The 18,527-nt window shown below is 42.8% G+C and overlaps 1 protein-coding gene across 1 annotated transcript; it reads left to right on the forward strand.

Moving 5' to 3' along the window:
- Positions 1-118: 118 nt before the first annotated feature.
- VCP (valosin containing protein) lies at positions 119-17,006 on the forward strand. The gene is made up of 17 exons (XM_075186841.1): positions 119-293; positions 5,843-5,954; positions 6,130-6,302; positions 7,950-8,092; positions 8,669-8,799; positions 9,035-9,166; positions 9,258-9,360; positions 9,557-9,690; positions 9,778-9,913; positions 10,034-10,146; positions 12,552-12,716; positions 12,850-12,972; positions 13,898-14,110; positions 14,219-14,527; positions 14,684-14,839; positions 14,966-15,120; positions 16,232-17,006. The coding sequence occupies exons 1-17, from the start codon at positions 277-279 to the stop codon at positions 16,332-16,334; spliced, it is 2,418 nt and encodes an 805-aa protein (XP_075042942.1). The 5' UTR covers positions 119-276; the 3' UTR covers positions 16,335-17,006.
- The last annotated feature ends 1,521 nt before the right edge of the window (positions 17,007-18,527 follow it).

The raw sequence follows: 18,527 nt of genomic DNA on the forward strand, positions 1-18,527 counted from the left end.
GGGGCGGGCTTCTCGGCTCGTGGCCTCCTCTCAGTCTCCTCCCCGGTTCCTGGCACCCACTGATTGGCTGCGGTGGCAGTGCGCATGCGCAGTGGCGGTGAGTGACGCAGCTCTTTGCCGTGCTGTAGGCTCCTCCCCCTCGCCGCAGTCAGTCAGACAGTGAGAGAGACCGGGCGCCGACCGTATCCAGCAGCCTGTACCGGACACCGAGGGAGGAGCATCCGACAGCAGCGGGGATCCCGGGATTCAGCATATAGCACAGCCCGGACACTGAGGATGGCCTCTGGATCAGAGTGAGTGCGGGATGCCGGTAGGCCGCAGCTGGAGGCCGGGGCCTGTGACTGAGCCGTCCCCGGGGGTGGTGGGGGCTGATTGTCTGCCCATCCCCCCCACTGCCGGCCGGAGCCGAGTGCGGCCTAGTGAGCACGGCCCTCCCCTCCTCCTGCATCCTGCTGTGTCATGCAGGCTGGGCCTGGCCCTGTGCCCCCAGTGGTGGAGGCTGATGGTGGCCGGGGCCCTTGTATCCTACAGAGAGCTATGTACTATTACTGTTATATACAGGCTGAGGGCCCCTGGCTTGTGTATATTATCATATTATATATATATATATATATATATATATATATATATAAAAATCCAGGGGCCCCTGACTCGTACACAGCCCCCTGTTCTATTATCACTATATACAGGCTGGGGGCCCCTGACGTGTGTATATAACCTTTATACATACAGGGGTCCCTGACGTGTGTATATAACCTTTATATATACAGGAGCCCCTGACATGTGTATATAACCTTTATATACAGGCTGAGGGCCCCTGGCTTGTGTATATTATCATATTTTATATATATATATATATATATATATATATATATATATATATATATATATTCAGGGGCCCCTGACTCGTACACAGCCCCCTGTTCTATTACCATTATATACCGGCTGGGGGCCCCTGACGTGTATATAACCCTTATATATACAGGGGCCCCTGACGTGTGTATATTACCAATATATATATATATATATATCTATCTATCCAGGGGACACTGACGTGTGTATATTACCATTATATATATTCAGTGGCCCCTGACTCCTATACAGCCCTCTGTTCTACTACCATTATATAAAGGCATGGGGCCCCTGATATGTGGTGTATATTACCTATATATATCTATATACCAGGACCGCTGACTCATACAGAGCCTCATGTCCTATTACCATTATGTATACACTGGGCCCCTGACTCATACACAGCCCCATGTTCTATTACCATTATATACAGGCTAGGGCCCCCTGACATGTGGTGTATATTACCAATATATATATCCAGGGACCCCTGACTCTTACACAGCCCCATATCCTTTTACCATTATTTATATATATTTCATGTTCAGGACTCCTGACTCATACACAGCCCATGTCCCACTACCATTATATATACACTAGGGCCCCTGGATCATACACAGCCCCATGTGTTTATAACTTTAAATCTGAGCCCTAGTGGCTCTGTGTGTTACTGCTACATACATAAGTTCTGGCACCTGGGAGGGACCGCCAGGGACCCTCCACCTTATCACTTATAGTGAGCTGTGATGTGGACATTACTCAGGGATGGCATCTTTTTATGCCCACTGTCAGCCTAGGGGAACTTATGTCAAACTGTGCCATAGTACATTAATATGGGGTATAGATACATGTGTAGGATATACAGAACGTATTTCATTGTCATATTCACAATAGACCCTGAAATTCCTTAATATTTGGGATTACAATCCTCCCCATTTAAGAATATTGGATAACACTGTGGAGTTACGTTACCATCTAACAGCTCCACACTGAGGTCGTTTATCCAGGTCAAGGAAATAAAAAATATTTAATATCCATAACAATTCCCAGTAGGGAATACATCATTTCTTAGACAGTTTTCCTAATGAATGCTGAAGTGATGATCTGAGGACTCAGCATTTATGCAGAATATTCATAGGAATTTTAACATGTTACCTTTACTTTTGTGTATTTTATTATACACACATGATAGACTAATTTGATAGTGTGGCCTGTTATATATAGCATTACACATACAGTAAGCTGATTCGGATATGTATATGCTACACATTATTTGTATTGTGGTCAGGAGATAGTGGCTGCAGCTTCACTGGATCATTGATAGAAGTTCAGTTATTGAAATACAGGAAGGACCAAAAATACTACAGCATTCAAGGTCCTTCCTGCTATTGCTCTTTATTACGGATGCAAGAAGCTGTCTGAACACTGCAGCATGCAATTCTACCCACATATAAATATGTACTTTTGAAGTACAATGAATATTAGATTGTGTAGATCTATACAGTTTACTGGCTGGTGTATGGGTACACAAAACAAATGCAAAAAGATATTCTTAAAGAGCGAGCACAATGTTTTTGGGAGATGCGTCTGACGAGGGTGGTGGAGCCTTCCTGAAACATTGTACACGTTCTTTCTTGTCATTGATACCTAATATAGCTCTGAGGCTTTTACTAAGATGCTTTTGTTTCATGTACTCATACACCAGCCACTATGCTATGTACACCTGTGTGTGTATATATATATATATATATATATATATATATATATATATATATATATATGTGTGTGTATATGTATGTATGTATGTAGATAGATATATATATATATAATAGTCACTGTTACAAGTATGTGCTATTTACAATGTTAGACTTACTTATAAGCTCTAAAAGTATTTGTCAGTGTATTTAGAACAGTTGCACCTCCATTAGTGTATGGAGCAACATAGTTGTTGACATTGAAAAAAAACACTTTTTCCCATCAAATTCAATCTTTCTTTCTGAGGAGCCTCGTTGACCAGCAATAGAAAGAATTCACCTATTAAGCCTATCCTTGCAGATTTCTTTAATCACTCAGGCTGCAGCCCTCTGTGTAAGAGTAAAACACTTCTCTGTTACAAATATTATGTGCATTGATGAGATACAGAATCCCTGATTTTACCCAGACTCAAATTTGGGTACATGACTGTTACTACAGGAAGTGATGGTCCGATGACCTGCAGATTGTAACGCAGCTTATAATACAGACAGAGCTTAAAGATCCTGGGTTGTAGTTGGGTATTCAGAGTACAGACTGTATTTCAAATAGTTATCTTGATCGTCCTGTAAACCAGAAATAAAGTGTGTGCTGATCTCTGGTGATATTATAGACGGACATAATCACAGTGTGTCTTACTCATACAGTCACTGTGAGGAGCACCAATAAACCGTTTCATATAGGTGCCGTGAGGACCATCAGATATTATTTTTAAAAGTAATGTAGTATACTAAAGGCATTTTTCAGAAAACCCTAAATTATAAGAATTTTAGGAAATGGGTCTCATACCGATATAACCAAACAAGCATCATCTAAATATAGAATCTTGTACTACATCTTATTTGTACTGCCACTAATCACACAGGAGATCTGCTGTAGATAAATGGTCCCCAGACTGTGGCAAGTGTTAGAGCGTAAATAAATTGTCATTTTACACTACAGACTTCTGTCTTGCTCCTTATCACATATTACACTGACTAGCTGAGTCTTAAGGTTAGGTACACACTGAAGAATTTTCCGACCGACATGTTATCTCAAACGATTATACCTACGACTGAAGGTCCGATCAGTCTGATGATTCATCCATACACACTGATACGATTTACTTTCAGATCTGTGCTCTTCATCTGGTCCTCTAGTCTTCAGAGAATGACAGCACAATATTCATTCATTCATTATTGTCATACTGATTAAAACCGCCTTGTTATAGCTATCCACATGTCCTAACAAATTTTGTTAGGTTCAGTGACTCGGAAACAAAACATTCTGTCTCAGAACGAACAAATTAATTATTCCTTCTAAAGCACTCTCTACATTTATTCACCGAGACATTCGTGGTGCCATATAAACAAAGAACAATAATAGTAAACGGCTGAAAAGGACCCAACTCTGTAAACTATATGGGGATCGTGAGCATGAGTGCATACACAGTACATGATCGTTAGCTGATTGGTTGGAAAATATTAAACCGAACGACCAACCAAATGAGCCGACAATTGACACTTTGGCACAACTTTTGACCATCGTGTCACTATACACACTAAACCCGACTTCCGACCGAACGGTCGTATGTCGGCTGATTTACCTGGTTATTGGCCAATAATGCTCCATTGTGTACCCAGCCTAACCGAACAGCAGCAAGTTGCAAAGTGTCAGGGGTTTCAGTCCACAGGACAGTCGTCACTGACAGTTGACATTTTGCTTAAAGCAACATATAGGAAGCACAATTCTGCAGATGGCTGTGTTAACCTGCGTTCTGGGTGCTCTTGATAAGTGTATACACAAGGAAAAAAGATTTAATCATCAACATGTTGTAATTGAAAAACAAATAACTGTTACTCCTGACTAAATTGTAATGTCATTTTATTTTAATGAGTGCGATTACATATCATTCCTGTCCACTTATAACCAACCATGTGCTGTATTCTACATTTGTTACAGAAGGTGTTTAGATGTAATTTTCTTTCATATTAAATTGAAAGCCGAGGTTGAGCAGATCTCATTTGTCCCTTTATCAGCCAATGAAGGATCTTTCCCAGCACGTTTCCTCTCCTCTTATCAGTGATGTAATATGTGCCAGGACCTGCCTTGGCGTCTGCTTTGTGTTGTGACGGAGTCTCGGTGGATTCAGTCTCTCTGTTGCTGTAGTTGTTCTGTTGCCAAGTACTATATAAGCTGTTTGTTTCCCTGGTGTCCCTGTAGGGATCCTGCTCAGGTTTCACTTGTCCCTGCCCTGGGGTGGGAGGGAATACGGCCGTCACACAGCTGCCACCAGTTTCGTTTCAGAGAACAAGTTGCAAAGAAGTGTAGAAATCACCTTCCTTTCCCATAGTGCTGGAGTAACACGTCAGCTTGTAGCTAGAATGTATATGTCAGTGATTCACTGAGCAGAAGTCATTGTATATAGATTGTACCCATCCACTCTCCAGTCCCACCTCTGGGCTGTGTTGGTTTTGGTTTAGATCTGAATGGATGAGACCTATTGCTTTTTATTTCTTGTATTGAGGCCCAGAACAACCTCCTTAGTGGAGTTTTTGTCCAGTTAGAGGGCACGTATAGGTCTGGGTACATTGTTTATGGGCTCATCTCATCCAGCAAGTCCGTATCTTGGTGCAATACTGCTTTGTATTGGCTAGATAGGTTCTTTCCACTTATCCTGATGTACGTCTCTTGTACTAGGTATGATGCTGTAGTGTTATACACAAGCAGTGTTAATAGATTAGTCTATATAGTGAGTTGTGACCTCATTGATATACAAGCTGCATCTTCATACTATCATCTTACATTGCTGGTACTTTATTCGGACTCCTGCAGAATCCATATACTGGCATAAAAAACAAGCTAAAAAAATTAGCTTGGTATTATATTGGTAAAGGAAGTAAAACACCACACAGCTCTATTATAGCAAAACATTGTCCCCATGTATCTGTGAGCCGTTAGACTGGTACTATGCTGGGTATATCACAAGAGGTCTCAGTATATGTATTATGTAATCCCTTGTTCTGCTCATTTATAGCCTTCATCCTAATTCAGTAACAGACACAACCCAATTTAGTAAGTGGCCAGTACTCCCCTTCCCTAAAAACATAACTAGTTTGTTTTATCTGTGATTTAATAAAGTTGTGATAAATTTGTACAAATGTTTTTGTTTGATATTAACCATCCATATAAAATGTCAGTGATTATCTCTGGAAAGATCTTTGTCCTTTGCCGCTCTCACCAGTTCTTCTGTCTCCCACAGCTCTAAAGCGGATGATTTATCCACTGCAATTTTGAAACAAAAAAGCCGACCCAATCGATTAATTGTAGATGAAGCTATCAATGAAGACAACAGTGTGGTGTCTCTGTCCCAGGTGTGTATATGGGCTCAGCTTCAGGATCCGCTATTGGTCAGTGCGCTGTGCGCTAGGCCTACACTGTTTCAACCATAACCTGGAGGGACTAGTAATACATGTCAGGGTTTGTAGTTAGCCGCTTCTAGGCTGATAAGTATAACATTTAGTAAGTTCGGCCTCCTCTTTCTTGTAGTGTAAAATGGACGAGCTCCAGCTGTTCCGGGGAGACACGGTCCTTCTGAAGGGGAAGAAGAGACGAGAAGCTGTGTGCATAGTCCTGTCCGATGACACCTGCCCGGATGAGAAAATCCGTATGAATAGGGTTGTCCGTAATAACCTGCGGGTGCGGCTTGGAGATGTTATGAGGTACAGTGTTGCAGTGTTTCAGCCTCTTTAAGAGTTCATTTCAGCTGACTACTTATAGAGCAAATGTTTACATGTTGTCTGCATGCAGTGGAGCAGCCATGTCAAAGAACCAATGACTTCGCTAGGTTTGGTTCTGTGTATTAGAAGTGCTCTTATGTAGGGCAGCACGGTGGCTTAGTGGTTAGCACTTCTGCTTCACAGTGCTGGGGTCATGAATTCAATTCCCAACCATGGCCTTATCTGTGTGGAGTTTGTATGTTCTCCCTGTGTTTGCATGGGTTTCCTCCGGGTGCTCCGGTTTCCTCCCACACCCCAAAAACATATTAGTAGGTTAATTGGCTGCTATCAAAATTGACCCTAGTCTCTGTGTGTCTGTCTGTATGTGTGAGGGAATTTAGACTCTAAGCTCCATTAGGGCAGGGACTGATGTGAATGAGTTCTCTGTACAGCGCTGCAGAATCAGTGGCGCTATATAAATAAATGGTGATGATGATATTACCCTATTGGTTCAGCTACTTGCATGACTGTATTGTGCTGATCTGTTACTGGACTGAAAGGTCACATTCATTGATTTAATAGCTGGTATGCAAGATCAGTCTGACTACATAACTCTTGTGCTCCATTCCTTACTGAGGACTGTACAGCATGATCTGTCTGCTAGATCCAGCATACATAGAGGGCAGTGCTGGGGATGATACATTTATTTTCTGATGTTACATTATCGGGCATAGTTCCCAGTACCTCCAGCAGATTAGGCGCTAGGAAAATGGGACCTCCTTCTGTGGGCCAGGGATTGAGCCACTTGTAGCATATCACTGGCTGAATAGCTTGATGTCTCCAGCAGATTTGCATAGTCAGAGATGGGGTCAAGGAGGAATTGGAACAACGAGGTAGTTTGATAAAAAATGTTTCACATTTGAGTCCTTTTCTGCAGAAATTCTGCTTCCTTGGATTGACGTGATATTTGCTCTTTATTCTTCGGTCATGGGGAAGGGTTAGGTAATCGTTTGTAATCCACAGACCTCGGGGTAAATGTATCAAGCATAGAGTTTTCCGGCGGGTTTGAAAAACCAATCAGATTCTACTTATTTATTTAGTACATTCTACAAAATGACAGCTAGAATCTGATTGGTTGCTATAGGCAACATCTCTACTTTTCAAACCCGCCGAAAAAATGGACGTTTACACGAGTCTGTTTTTAATGACAGAGTAAGGATTTAAATATATCTTTAATTTTAGGCAGTCACGCATGTCGTCACACTTTAGCTTCAGCCCTTGTTTTTTTTGGGGGGGTTTTCTCAGTGTTTTGGGTGATTTGAAGGGTACAGTTAGTAGAACGAGGGAATGGGAAACTCTCCAATCATGATGTGAAGAATTGAGCAGATGTATGGTTTATTAAATGCAATACTGATCATTTACTCCCCAGCAGCAGTGGCTGTGCATCCTGGTGGAAGTATATTACTCTTACACTGGGTTTATTCAAGTTCTTAATAGGATTAATATGGACTCCTCCAAACTGAGCTAAATTGGGGTGAAAGTGATCAGAGCTACTCGTAACGTTTGTGTACAACTTTATCTTTTATATCTCGTTTTATGTTTGTAAATGATAAATGTACATTCTCTCTTTGTACTCGTTTCTGTCTGCAGCATTCAGCCATATCCAGATGTGAAGTACGGCAAACGGATCCATGTGTTGCCTATAGATGACACTGTTGAGGGCATTACCGGCAATCTGTTTGAAGTGTATCTCAAACCTTACTTCCTGGAAGCCTACAGGCCAATCAGAAAAGGTAATCACCCGCTGAGGAGCCATACAAGCCCCGCCCTCTATTGTCTGCACTTGCTGAGCGGCGGAGGACCGGCTCAGCCTCTTATAAGGATAACTCACAAGGCCGTGTACAGTATTTACTAAAATAACTCCCATCACATTATCTCAAATCTTCACTTCTGATAACGCCATATACAGTCATACATGTAAAGGTTTTGGGAGGTTAATAGCTCTATTATACACTTATAATATGCTAACGTCTTTTCCTAGTACGCTGTTATGACCTAACCATACTTCATAATATAGCAGTGTAACGTTTATTGGTAGATAAATGCTAAATACAATAGATGCTGTATCCTTTTCTGCTATAATTTTTTTAATTTATAATCCTGTATAAGATATACATACATTTGTTTGTTATATGTCCTGATGATAGGAAACGCTGACTAAGCGTTACATTTGGTCTGCACTTCTGCCCATCTTTTCCCTATTGTGGTTTCGGGCTCTGGCACACTTATTTTTTCAGTTTGTAATAAGAAAACTGCAGCAACCTGTGTGGGTTTATTTACTAAGCGGTGTAACTGGTGCTGTCTCTCAGGTGACATCTTCCTGGTACGTGGTGGGATGCGTGCGGTGGAGTTCAAGGTGGTGGAGACAGATCCCAGCCCATATTGTATAGTGGCCCCGGATACTGTAATCCACTGTGAAGGAGAGCCTATTAAACGTGAGGTAGGTACACTGACCTATCCGGGAACCATATAGGTGGTGCTAAAGTGTATGTCTGGTCTGTAGGCTCACGTCAGTCACTCATGGCTGGGAGTAACTATCAACTTCTCCCCTTCCAAAAGTGTCACGTGAGGCTGCGAGATACATCTGTGTGATTGATGTGTTCATTCTGTTCTGACCAACATGTACTGCTCCCTACTGCGACGCTTCAATTGTTCTATAATCTCTGTACTGACAGGATGAGGAGGAGTCTCTAAATGAAGTGGGTTATGACGACATTGGGGGGTGCAGGAAGCAGTTGGCTCAGATCAAGGAGATGGTGGAACTGCCGCTGAGACACCCGGCGCTTTTCAAAGCTATTGGCGTGAAGGTAAATTTTGTGTCTTACTGTATCAGTGCCTGTAAGATGTAGAGTCTCCATCTTTCCAAGTGACACATACGTATCTAATTGTGACACGCAGCCTCCCCGTGGTATCCTGCTGTACGGACCCCCAGGAACTGGAAAAACCCTCATTGCACGAGCTGTTGCCAATGAAACTGGCGCCTTCTTCTTCCTCATTAATGGTAAGAGGTTTTGGATTGGACGGAAGATTGATTCTCTATCAATGTGTCTCTTCCCTCCTCACATTGTACGTAACCTTTATATAGTGTTTAGTAAACAGATATCCTGCTCGGAGTCCTTTCTATATAAACTGTGGCTTTCTGCTGCTATATGTGTTCGAGTGTAACCTGGTGTAATAATATCTGCTGCTCTGCCCAGGACCCGAGATTATGAGTAAATTGGCCGGTGAGTCTGAGAGTAACCTGCGCAAAGCCTTTGAGGAAGCGGAGAAGAACGCACCCGCCATCATCTTCATAGACGAGCTGGACGCCATCGCCCCCAAGAGAGAGAAGGTGAGTGTAGGAGCTGACGGTGTGTACAGGATTCCTGGCTCCTGCTGGGTACATATAATGGTGTAACCGTCTCTTGTCCATCTACAGACACACGGAGAAGTTGAACGCCGAATTGTGTCTCAGCTGCTAACGCTTATGGATGGTCTGAAACAGCGAGCGCACGTGATTGTAATGGCTGCCACCAACCGACCCAACAGCATTGACCCAGCACTAAGGCGTTTCGGTAAGTCCCCAACCAAGAACAGGTCTTGCTGAAATGTGTAATCCGTGGTGACCTGTATGCTCCACAGGCGCCTCTTCTACTGTCTTTATGTTCCTCTAAGCTGCTCTGTGCTCCCTGCAGGCCGCTTTGACAGAGAGGTTGATATTGGGATCCCTGATGCTACCGGCAGACTGGAGATACTACAGATTCATACTAAGAACATGAAATTAGCAGATGATGTTGATCTAGAACAGGTCAGTTCATCTAGTTCATGAACTCGGACATAGCGGAGGGTGTTTTACACAGTGATAGAGTTTGTGGTGAGGAATGTGTAGCTTTGTCCATTAGGTTTTGTCAATCTGTTCATTGTTGGACGGAGGTATCTCATTGACAGGAGCGTCTCATAGTCAGTGACTTTGTTGCCACCAGAGTTTAGTATTTGTACATGTAATTACTAAGGCGTTGTTCCAGCTTAATGCAATTTATCATTAAATAGCAATGCCCATTAAAAACTCCAGAACCTTCCCGTCTATTCCACTTCACGGCCAGAGCTGAAGAGTGAATCCGTGAGGATAATCCTTCTGTTCTGCGCCCCTGGCTCATTATTTGCACCCATTCCTGCTTACACAGGAATCTTTTCGGGACATTCTCACTCTGTGGAAATCCCTCCTTTGTGTAAGACTCCCCCCCCCCCCCCCCCCCCCCGCCTAGAATCCTTCTAGTTGTCCCTGAAAAGTCCACTCCCCAGGCAGAGTATCAAATTGCCCAAAACAAAACAAAATCTTTTGCATTTCACAATTTTTAGGCGCCATATCAAACTCTACTGGTATATAACCTAATGGTCAAGCAGCTGCAATATACAAGGTGGCTGCAAACGAAACACCACATATACTAGAACAAATTGCAGCGCTAAAAACCTCTAAGGCTGATCATGACTAAAATAATACATCATGTAATAAACCATGAAAAAATGGTCACGAATCACCATAGCAAATATTTATTAGCAGCATAGAAACATACTATGTAAAAATAGAATGTTAGAAAAATGAATGTTGAAAACCTAAAATACACCATAAAACACAAAATACAATAATATAAAAAACACAATCAAATGGATAAACACCATTAAAATGTGAATGGCACAGTGAACTGCGAAATTGACAAATATAATTGAATACATCAATCCCCACTTATCGCTACAATATAAAATCAGTGTTAGACGGCTGTCACAAAAAAATGGCAAAAAAAGTTGGTCAGTGATGAAAGGAAGATGGACATATTTCCTCATGAGTTGTAATAAATCCGATCCAGGTGTCCACAGAATATGTCGCTATCGGTATTAATCGCTTTGTGTGTGGCTGGTAGTTATACAATGTCAACAATCAGCCTAATTCTTCTTGGGCAAAAGCCACATCTCAGATGAACGTATATGTATATAATGACACTCAGTGCAGCGGTCTCTGATGTGCTCACCTGTAATGTCCAACAATACTGTCCCGACTGCTCTGTATCCTCAGTAGCTTAGCACTCCTTAGCTGTACAAGATGTAGCATATAACAGGTGCTTACGCAGCTCACATATTGCTAGATTGGACCTCCAACCGAGCTCACCCAACCCTACTGCAGTGTGTAACCTGCAAGCAGTGGGATCAAATTACCCGACCTCCTTGGGATATAGTACCCAATTACCCCCACTCTTCACAGTCTACTTACATTTATTATCAACCTTCTGACCCCCGAAGCAATATTGCTGTGACCAGATCCTTTAATCTCACTAGGTACTTTTTCCCATTGCCGTCTATTTGCCACTTAACCTCATGTATCAAACTCCCATTTCTGATGTTTTGTCAGCCTATGGGCAGGACATTTAACTCTTAGAGGTAAACTTATCAAGCTGCAGATTTGAAAAAGTGGAAATGTTGCCGATGCAAAATAGCTAGAATCTGATTGGTTGCTATAGGCAACATCTCCACTTTTTCAAACCTGCAACTTGATAAATTTACCCCTTAGGTTGTTTAATATTCTGTTGTATTTTATTACGGGTTCTTCCCAATTGTAAAGCGCTGTAGTGTGTTGCTGGTGCTATATAAATAGGATGAAGACAGATAATTGTACAGTGGTAATAAGCTATGCATGAGGTAACAATAGCTTTTAACCCTTTATGTGGCCAGCATTGACAATTTCAAGGAAACCTTTTTGCATGCGTTGTATTCATACACCATCTAGTGGTCATTATTGGAACGTATGAAGCAACGGACTACTGTGAACATGCATTTAGATCTTGCTTGAGAGCACATCTGCCAAGGTTAGGATAAATATATAAACATTATTACATAAAAGCAATGTGAAATTCATTCATTTTGCTTGAGAGCAACATTGCCAAATACAGGCTTCTATAGTGAGGTACCCCTTTTAGAAGAAGGTCTGTACATTCTAGGGAGGCTGCATATCGAAATATAGGAAGCCTGAATGGCATTTCACACCTTCATCTTCTGGAAGAGGATACTATGTTTATCTGTGATGATTCGGGGTGATACGGTTCCATAGAATAAGGATTCATTTTTAGAAGATAATTAATATAAATGTTGTAATATTAAGATTCAGCCTATAAAGCCAAATATTCTGTTAGGACCTGCCTGACTGTTGTTCTCCCCATGTAGGTGGCTAATGAGACCCACGGTCACGTGGGAGCCGATCTGGCTGCGCTGTGCTCTGAGGCTGCTCTCCAAGCCATCCGCAAGAAGATGGACCTCATAGACTTGGAGGATGAAACCATAGATGCTGAAGTGATGAATTCTTTGGCTGTCACGATGGATGACTTCAGGGTACGTAAAACGTTCTCACTTTCCATCCATCTGTCGGGTGTCTTCAGTCATTCTGACCCATTCTCTTAACAAAACGTTGTGACAAATTAACCATGGATGTTTACAAGTGATTTACTAATTTCTTCTCCGGCAGTGGGCGCTAAGTCAGAGTAACCCCTCAGCACTGCGTGAGACGGTGGTTGAGGTCCCACAAGTTACCTGGGAGGATATTGGTGGCTTGGAAGATGTCAAGAGGGAGCTGCAGGAGCTGGTACAGGTAAGTTACTCAGAACGCCTGTCGCGTATCAGGTCCACCTTTGTGCTAATGACTGGCACTTGCTAAACAATATCTAGCGCCCTCAAACTAAGTTTGTCTAATCTAAATCATACAACTCGTAGTGTAGATGTTTAGTAACATTGTTGGTTGAGCATTTTATTAGACTTCCATTTAACAATTGTGTTGACACTTTTTTTAACTCAAAATTTTATTGCATAATAAAGTATGAATGACATAAACATAAAACAATCATTTTGATTGAAGTAATCACAGAGCAGAGTAGATATCCAGCAATGTCACTCACAAAACAGTAAAATGTATTGCAATATAACAAGATAGTAATGGGTAAGGGGCGGGAGGGAAAGGAAGTGGGCATTGAAGGGGGGTATTAGGGTAGGCAAGGGGATGGGGGGATGGGGGGGGGGGGAAATGGCCGTCTCATGGGCTATACTAAGAAAAGCATGTTCACCTTCAGAAGGGAGCGCTATCAGGTCTGCATGGGAGTATTTTAAAGTAGTAAGGGGGTCAATGTTATCTGGAATTGTGTAGGGGGAGATTATTTGGAAGAAGAAAAAACTGCGGGGATCTTAGGCATAAAGCCAGGGGGCCCAAATTTGATGAAATTTGTCTTCTTTGCCTCGACGTGTGTTGACACTTTTTATAGTGGTTTAGTTGAAGACCTAAGCTTAGTGTAGCAGCAATGTCTGCCCACACCAACAGGACTTTAATGATGCCTAAGGGTATAATGACCATAAGGATGGGTTTCGTTTTTTGTTTAAGGCAATTTTTCTCAAAGATTGTATATTAACTGTACATTTCAATTAGTCTCTCACTCAGGCTGCAATGTTGAGGTTAAATTTATTTAAGGTCCACCCTGACGGTTGGCGTTGTGCTGTTTTTCATTCTTTGCCCCCTGTAATTTCAGTACCCAGTGGAACATCCAGACAAGTTCTTGAAGTTTGGGATGACTCCGTCTAAGGGCGTGCTGTTTTATGGGCCACCCGGATGTGGTAAAACATTGTTGGCCAAGGCCATCGCCAATGAATGTCAGGCCAACTTCATCTCTATCAAAGGCCCTGAGCTGCTCACCATGTGGTTCGGAGAGTCTGAGGCTAATGTCCGGGAGATCTTTGACAAGGTAAGAAACTGTTATTTCTATGCAGAAATTAGATCCTGGTCTTTGTATTTCAAAGGAGTTCCTGAGATATTTTTATTTAGACTTTAATGTTTGTATCTTGTGCTTCAGGCTCGACAGGCTGCTCCCTGTGTCCTCTTCTTTGATGAGCTGGACTCTATCGCCAAGGCCCGTGGTGGTAACATTGGTGATGGTGGTGGAGCAGCTGACAGAGTAATCAACCAAATCCTGACCGAGATGGATGGAATGTCTACCAAAAAGAATGTCTTCATCATCGGAGCCACCAACAGACCTGACATCATTGACCCGGCCATTCTGCGTCCCGGTCGCCTGGATCAGCTCATCTACATCCCACTGCCAGATGAGAAGTCTCGCATTGCTATCCTGAAGGCCAACCTCAGGAAGTCTCCAGTTGCCAAGGCAAGCTACCCCTGTTATATTCAGATAGTATCCCATTTACTATGTAACTATCACAATTTTTATAAATTATGTTAACTATCTTGAGTAGTCCTATCTGATTGCCCTGCAGAGTGTTGTGGTGCATTATTTAGCATTGATCCTCCTTTTGTTTTGTAGGATGTGGACGTTGACTTCCTGGCCAAGATGACCAATGGTTTCTCTGGTGCTGACCTGACAGAGATTTGTCAGCGGGCCTGTAAGCTGGCCATCCGTGAATCCATTGAGAATGAAATCAGGAGGGAGCGGGAGAGACAGACGAACCCTTCAGCCATGGTATGTTTCGGAGAAACCAGAAGACCTTGTAAAACAATACCATCGTTTACTTGCCTGTATTTAATGTTAGTATTCTATATTAGTGACCCCCTTATCTGTACACTTTTTTTTGTTTCTTCAATGCAGGAGGTAGAAGAGGATGACCCTGTCCCTGAAATCCGCCGCGACCACTTTGAGGAAGCGATGCGCTTTGCCCGTCGTTCAGTCAGTGACAATGACATCAGAAAATATGAAATGTTCGCACAGACCTTGCAGCAGAGCCGCGGCTTCGGCAGCTTCAGGTAGGTTGTTGGGGTTCAGTTTCCTCTTAACACCGTGGTGATGTAACTGGCTGAAATCATCATGTTTGACTTTTTTATCGGCAAAAGCTTAAAACTACGTATTATGATATCTTTGTAGCGGGCAGAAGTGTGAGTGAATAATAACTGGATCCACTAATGGCGGGGAAGGGTTTAGCACTAAATGAATGAAGCTCTTCTTGGGGCCCACTATAAAATAGTCTTGGAAATGTTTAGCGAGGCTCTGTGTATTCCATGTCCACATCCTCTGCTAGCCGGGTGATCTCCTTCTTTGTTAAATAAGTTATATGTGGGATAATGTCTGTTTCCCCTCCCGTTAGTATGTAAGCTCCTACGAGCAGAGCCCTCGTCCCTTCTGTCTCCATTTCATTTCTTCTTCTCTCACGTCACTGTATTTGCTGTGTCTGGAGCTTTTGGAGTCTTGGTTCTACTTGTTTTGCTCTGTCTTACCCAGTACTGTCTTGGTCTGTTTTTCTTTTGTATTTGTATGGCGCTGTGGAAACCTTGTGGCGCCATATAAAGAAAGATGAATAATAATGTTCTCTCTGTAACCTCACTGGTTACTACAAGGAACTTACTGGGTAATTTTTACAGTCCAGCTGTCCTGCGAATGTTTGTCATGAGAATGGAGGTATTGTTATATTAGGAAGGTGCTGATCAGGCGCGGGCTGGGAGAGGCGTGGCCGGGGGGCACACAGGCGGCCGCATCCCATGAAAAGGGATGCGGCCGCATCATTGATGTCAGATGCGGCCGCGGGGAAAAGCATAGTATTTTGCAGCCGGCCGGCCTACCCCCCGGCCCTAATAGCGGCCTGGCTGAGCTGCCCGGGGGGCCGATGCCCCCATGCCCCCCGGGCCAGCCCGCCCCTGGTGCTGATGCTGTGACAGATAGGTCCTAAACCCCCTCCTTTAATCTTTGTATAAACACTCATTTACTGATCAACAGAGCCTGTAGGGCTTATCAGTATATAAAATCGCTGATCATTCTCTGCTTTGGTGTTCCTGATCATTGTTGGAGTCTATGAACAAATCTTTTTAAATGGGTTCTATGTGTTGGTGGATTTACTCATTAAAATATCCATGTTGTCCTCAGATTTCCCTCTGGAAGCCAGGGAGGAGCCGGTCCAAGCCAAGGAACAGGGGGCGGTGCTGGTGGCAGCCACTTTACTGAAGAAGAAGACGACCTCTACGGCTAGACGAAGCCCTGATGCCGTCCTACTTGTACAGCAAGGAAATTCCTACGTTAATGGACACTCTGCTTTCCATTCCTCAGTCTGCGCACCCCACCCCTCCTTGTTTTTTGTTTTTGTTATCTGGGTGTGAGAAGACGGGCGACAGGTCTCTTGGGCTGAAACTTTTTTTTTTTTTTTATTTCCCCCTCCTCCCTTCCATCTCCTTGTTCCAGAGCAGCTCTGTGCTTAGGAGCCGTAGAGCGCAGGGCGGCCATTCCTCAGAACTGATATTATGACTCGCAGTACCTGGAACTGGCCTGTAATTTGTTGCTTGATAGTCTAGGCCCACAACGCTAATGCCTTCAGCCACTCGTCCGATCTAGAACCAGGATCCAGACCTTCAACGAGCAGAGTCGCAGTTAACCGTTTATTTGCCTTTGCGTGCAGAATGCTGGTGCTGGCCTCTGGCTTTTAGAAGGTTAATATTTATGTCCGATTTGTGGAGGAGGATCAAGCAACAAATACATGTTCGGATCCATATTAATTGAATGCTTCACTGTGGGTATCTTACAACAGAAAATGAACGTGCAGTGGATTTTTTTTCTATCTTAGTATTGGCCATATAATGTGATTGGATTAAATAAAACAAAACGCAGGTTGACGTCTAACATGAGAATAAACTGATTTATCACCGATTTTACTGGCTGTCCCATTTCATTTCTCTACTGTAGCTTTAAAAATAACTGTCCCCACCTTTTGGTTTTAGTTTCCCTTGTTGACACCTAATCATGTGTGCAGTATTGGGGATAGGAGTAGAGTGGTCGAATAATTGGGGAGAGGTGCAGCGTGTTCTGGCAATAAAGCCAGTTTCACTAGTTAGCAGCAATTTCCAGGATTGGTTTTCTTTTCTTGCAAGATGAGCAGGTAAACAGGACCGGGAATTCCTGTAAATTTTCTGCCTCTGACACAAAGCATCATATCATTAATTAATCTCCAAAGAAGAGCAGTACAGAATATAGTAGTGTTAGGGCTATATATTAGTGCTATGATATTATTGTCTGAATGAATTCATTCAAAAGCGCTGTGTGATATGTCGGCGCAATATAATTAAAGTATTATAATCCAAGATGTGTGTTCTAGTTGGCCAGTTATGGTGCAGTACAGGTGTCCTGGCCTGTGGGTACTGGAGATGGACCTGAGCTGGACTGTACCATTCTCGGACAGGGGGCCACTATATTATACCGGAATGCTGGATACCATTAGCCGTGTGTATGACAACCTGTGCAGAACATCTCTGACCCTAGATATTGAGATGCAGGTACTATACGAAGAAGCATTTCACAATTCCAAAATTAGCCAACGGGTAATATATGTAAATGAGAGCATGCGTTGGTAAGCCTGATTATCCATAAATCGATCCAATATGAAAAGGTGTCTGGTAACCTTCATAACTATATAAAGGTGTTCACATTTTCAGTGTATCATTATCTAGCTGATTATAAGTTGTTTGCCATCAGCCACAGAGCACTGTAATATGGTTATTTTGTGGTCACTGAGTTTTACATAATGGTACAAACCTCCCTTTCTCTTCCTATGTTGAAGTATGAATGCATTCAGTCAGTTGTACACCTACAATAAAATGTTCAGACAATAATACTGTTGCTTGCCTTTTCTGGTTGCATATACAAAATATCAAATATTGATCTTAACACAATGCTCTATGTCCCTAAGCGATGGTCTATGATGACCAGAATTGTTCATATTTTATCGTACAGTCTTCAGTATACGCAAAGCTCATGTTCTACAGGCTCATTTGTCAAAGCTGTCTAATTACAGTTGGCGTTTCTGAGATAATCCAGGAAATACTTTGACCAATGTCCCCACTGCAGTGCACCTCCTCTCCGTTTATACGTTTACTCAACGACAATCCAAACTTCTGTAATCCATTCTGGAGGGTACTAGCTTAATCTTAGAGGGCAATGCTGGAGCTGGACACTTGGGAATTAACGTCTTGGAAGAAAAGCTCCATCTCTATTGCCTCTCATCTCTACTGCTTCAGTTTTAAGCTCCAGGGCCACCGGAGGAAAGTCTCGTTTACGTCACCTGTTCTGAGTGTTGGGCCAAATGGATGACAGGAACCAGATGCCCAATGTGCAGTTTGTGCATCTGATAAACGTGACCTGCTCACATCTGGGACGGAACATACTTTGGAGAGAT

This window comes from Mixophyes fleayi, chromosome 1 (genome assembly GCF_038048845.1).
Source record: "Mixophyes fleayi isolate aMixFle1 chromosome 1, aMixFle1.hap1, whole genome shotgun sequence".
Classification (NCBI taxonomy): Eukaryota; Metazoa; Chordata; class Amphibia; order Anura; family Limnodynastidae; genus Mixophyes; species Mixophyes fleayi.

Coding starts and splice junctions, on each gene's coding strand:
- VCP (XM_075186841.1), top strand. Junction 12,717..12,849: donor TCACGATGGATGACTTCAGG/GTACGTAAAACG, acceptor CTTCTCCGGCAG/TGGGCGCTAAGTCAGAGTAA. Junction 14,528..14,683: donor GGAAGTCTCCAGTTGCCAAG/GCAAGCTACCCC, acceptor TTTGTTTTGTAG/GATGTGGACGTTGACTTCCT.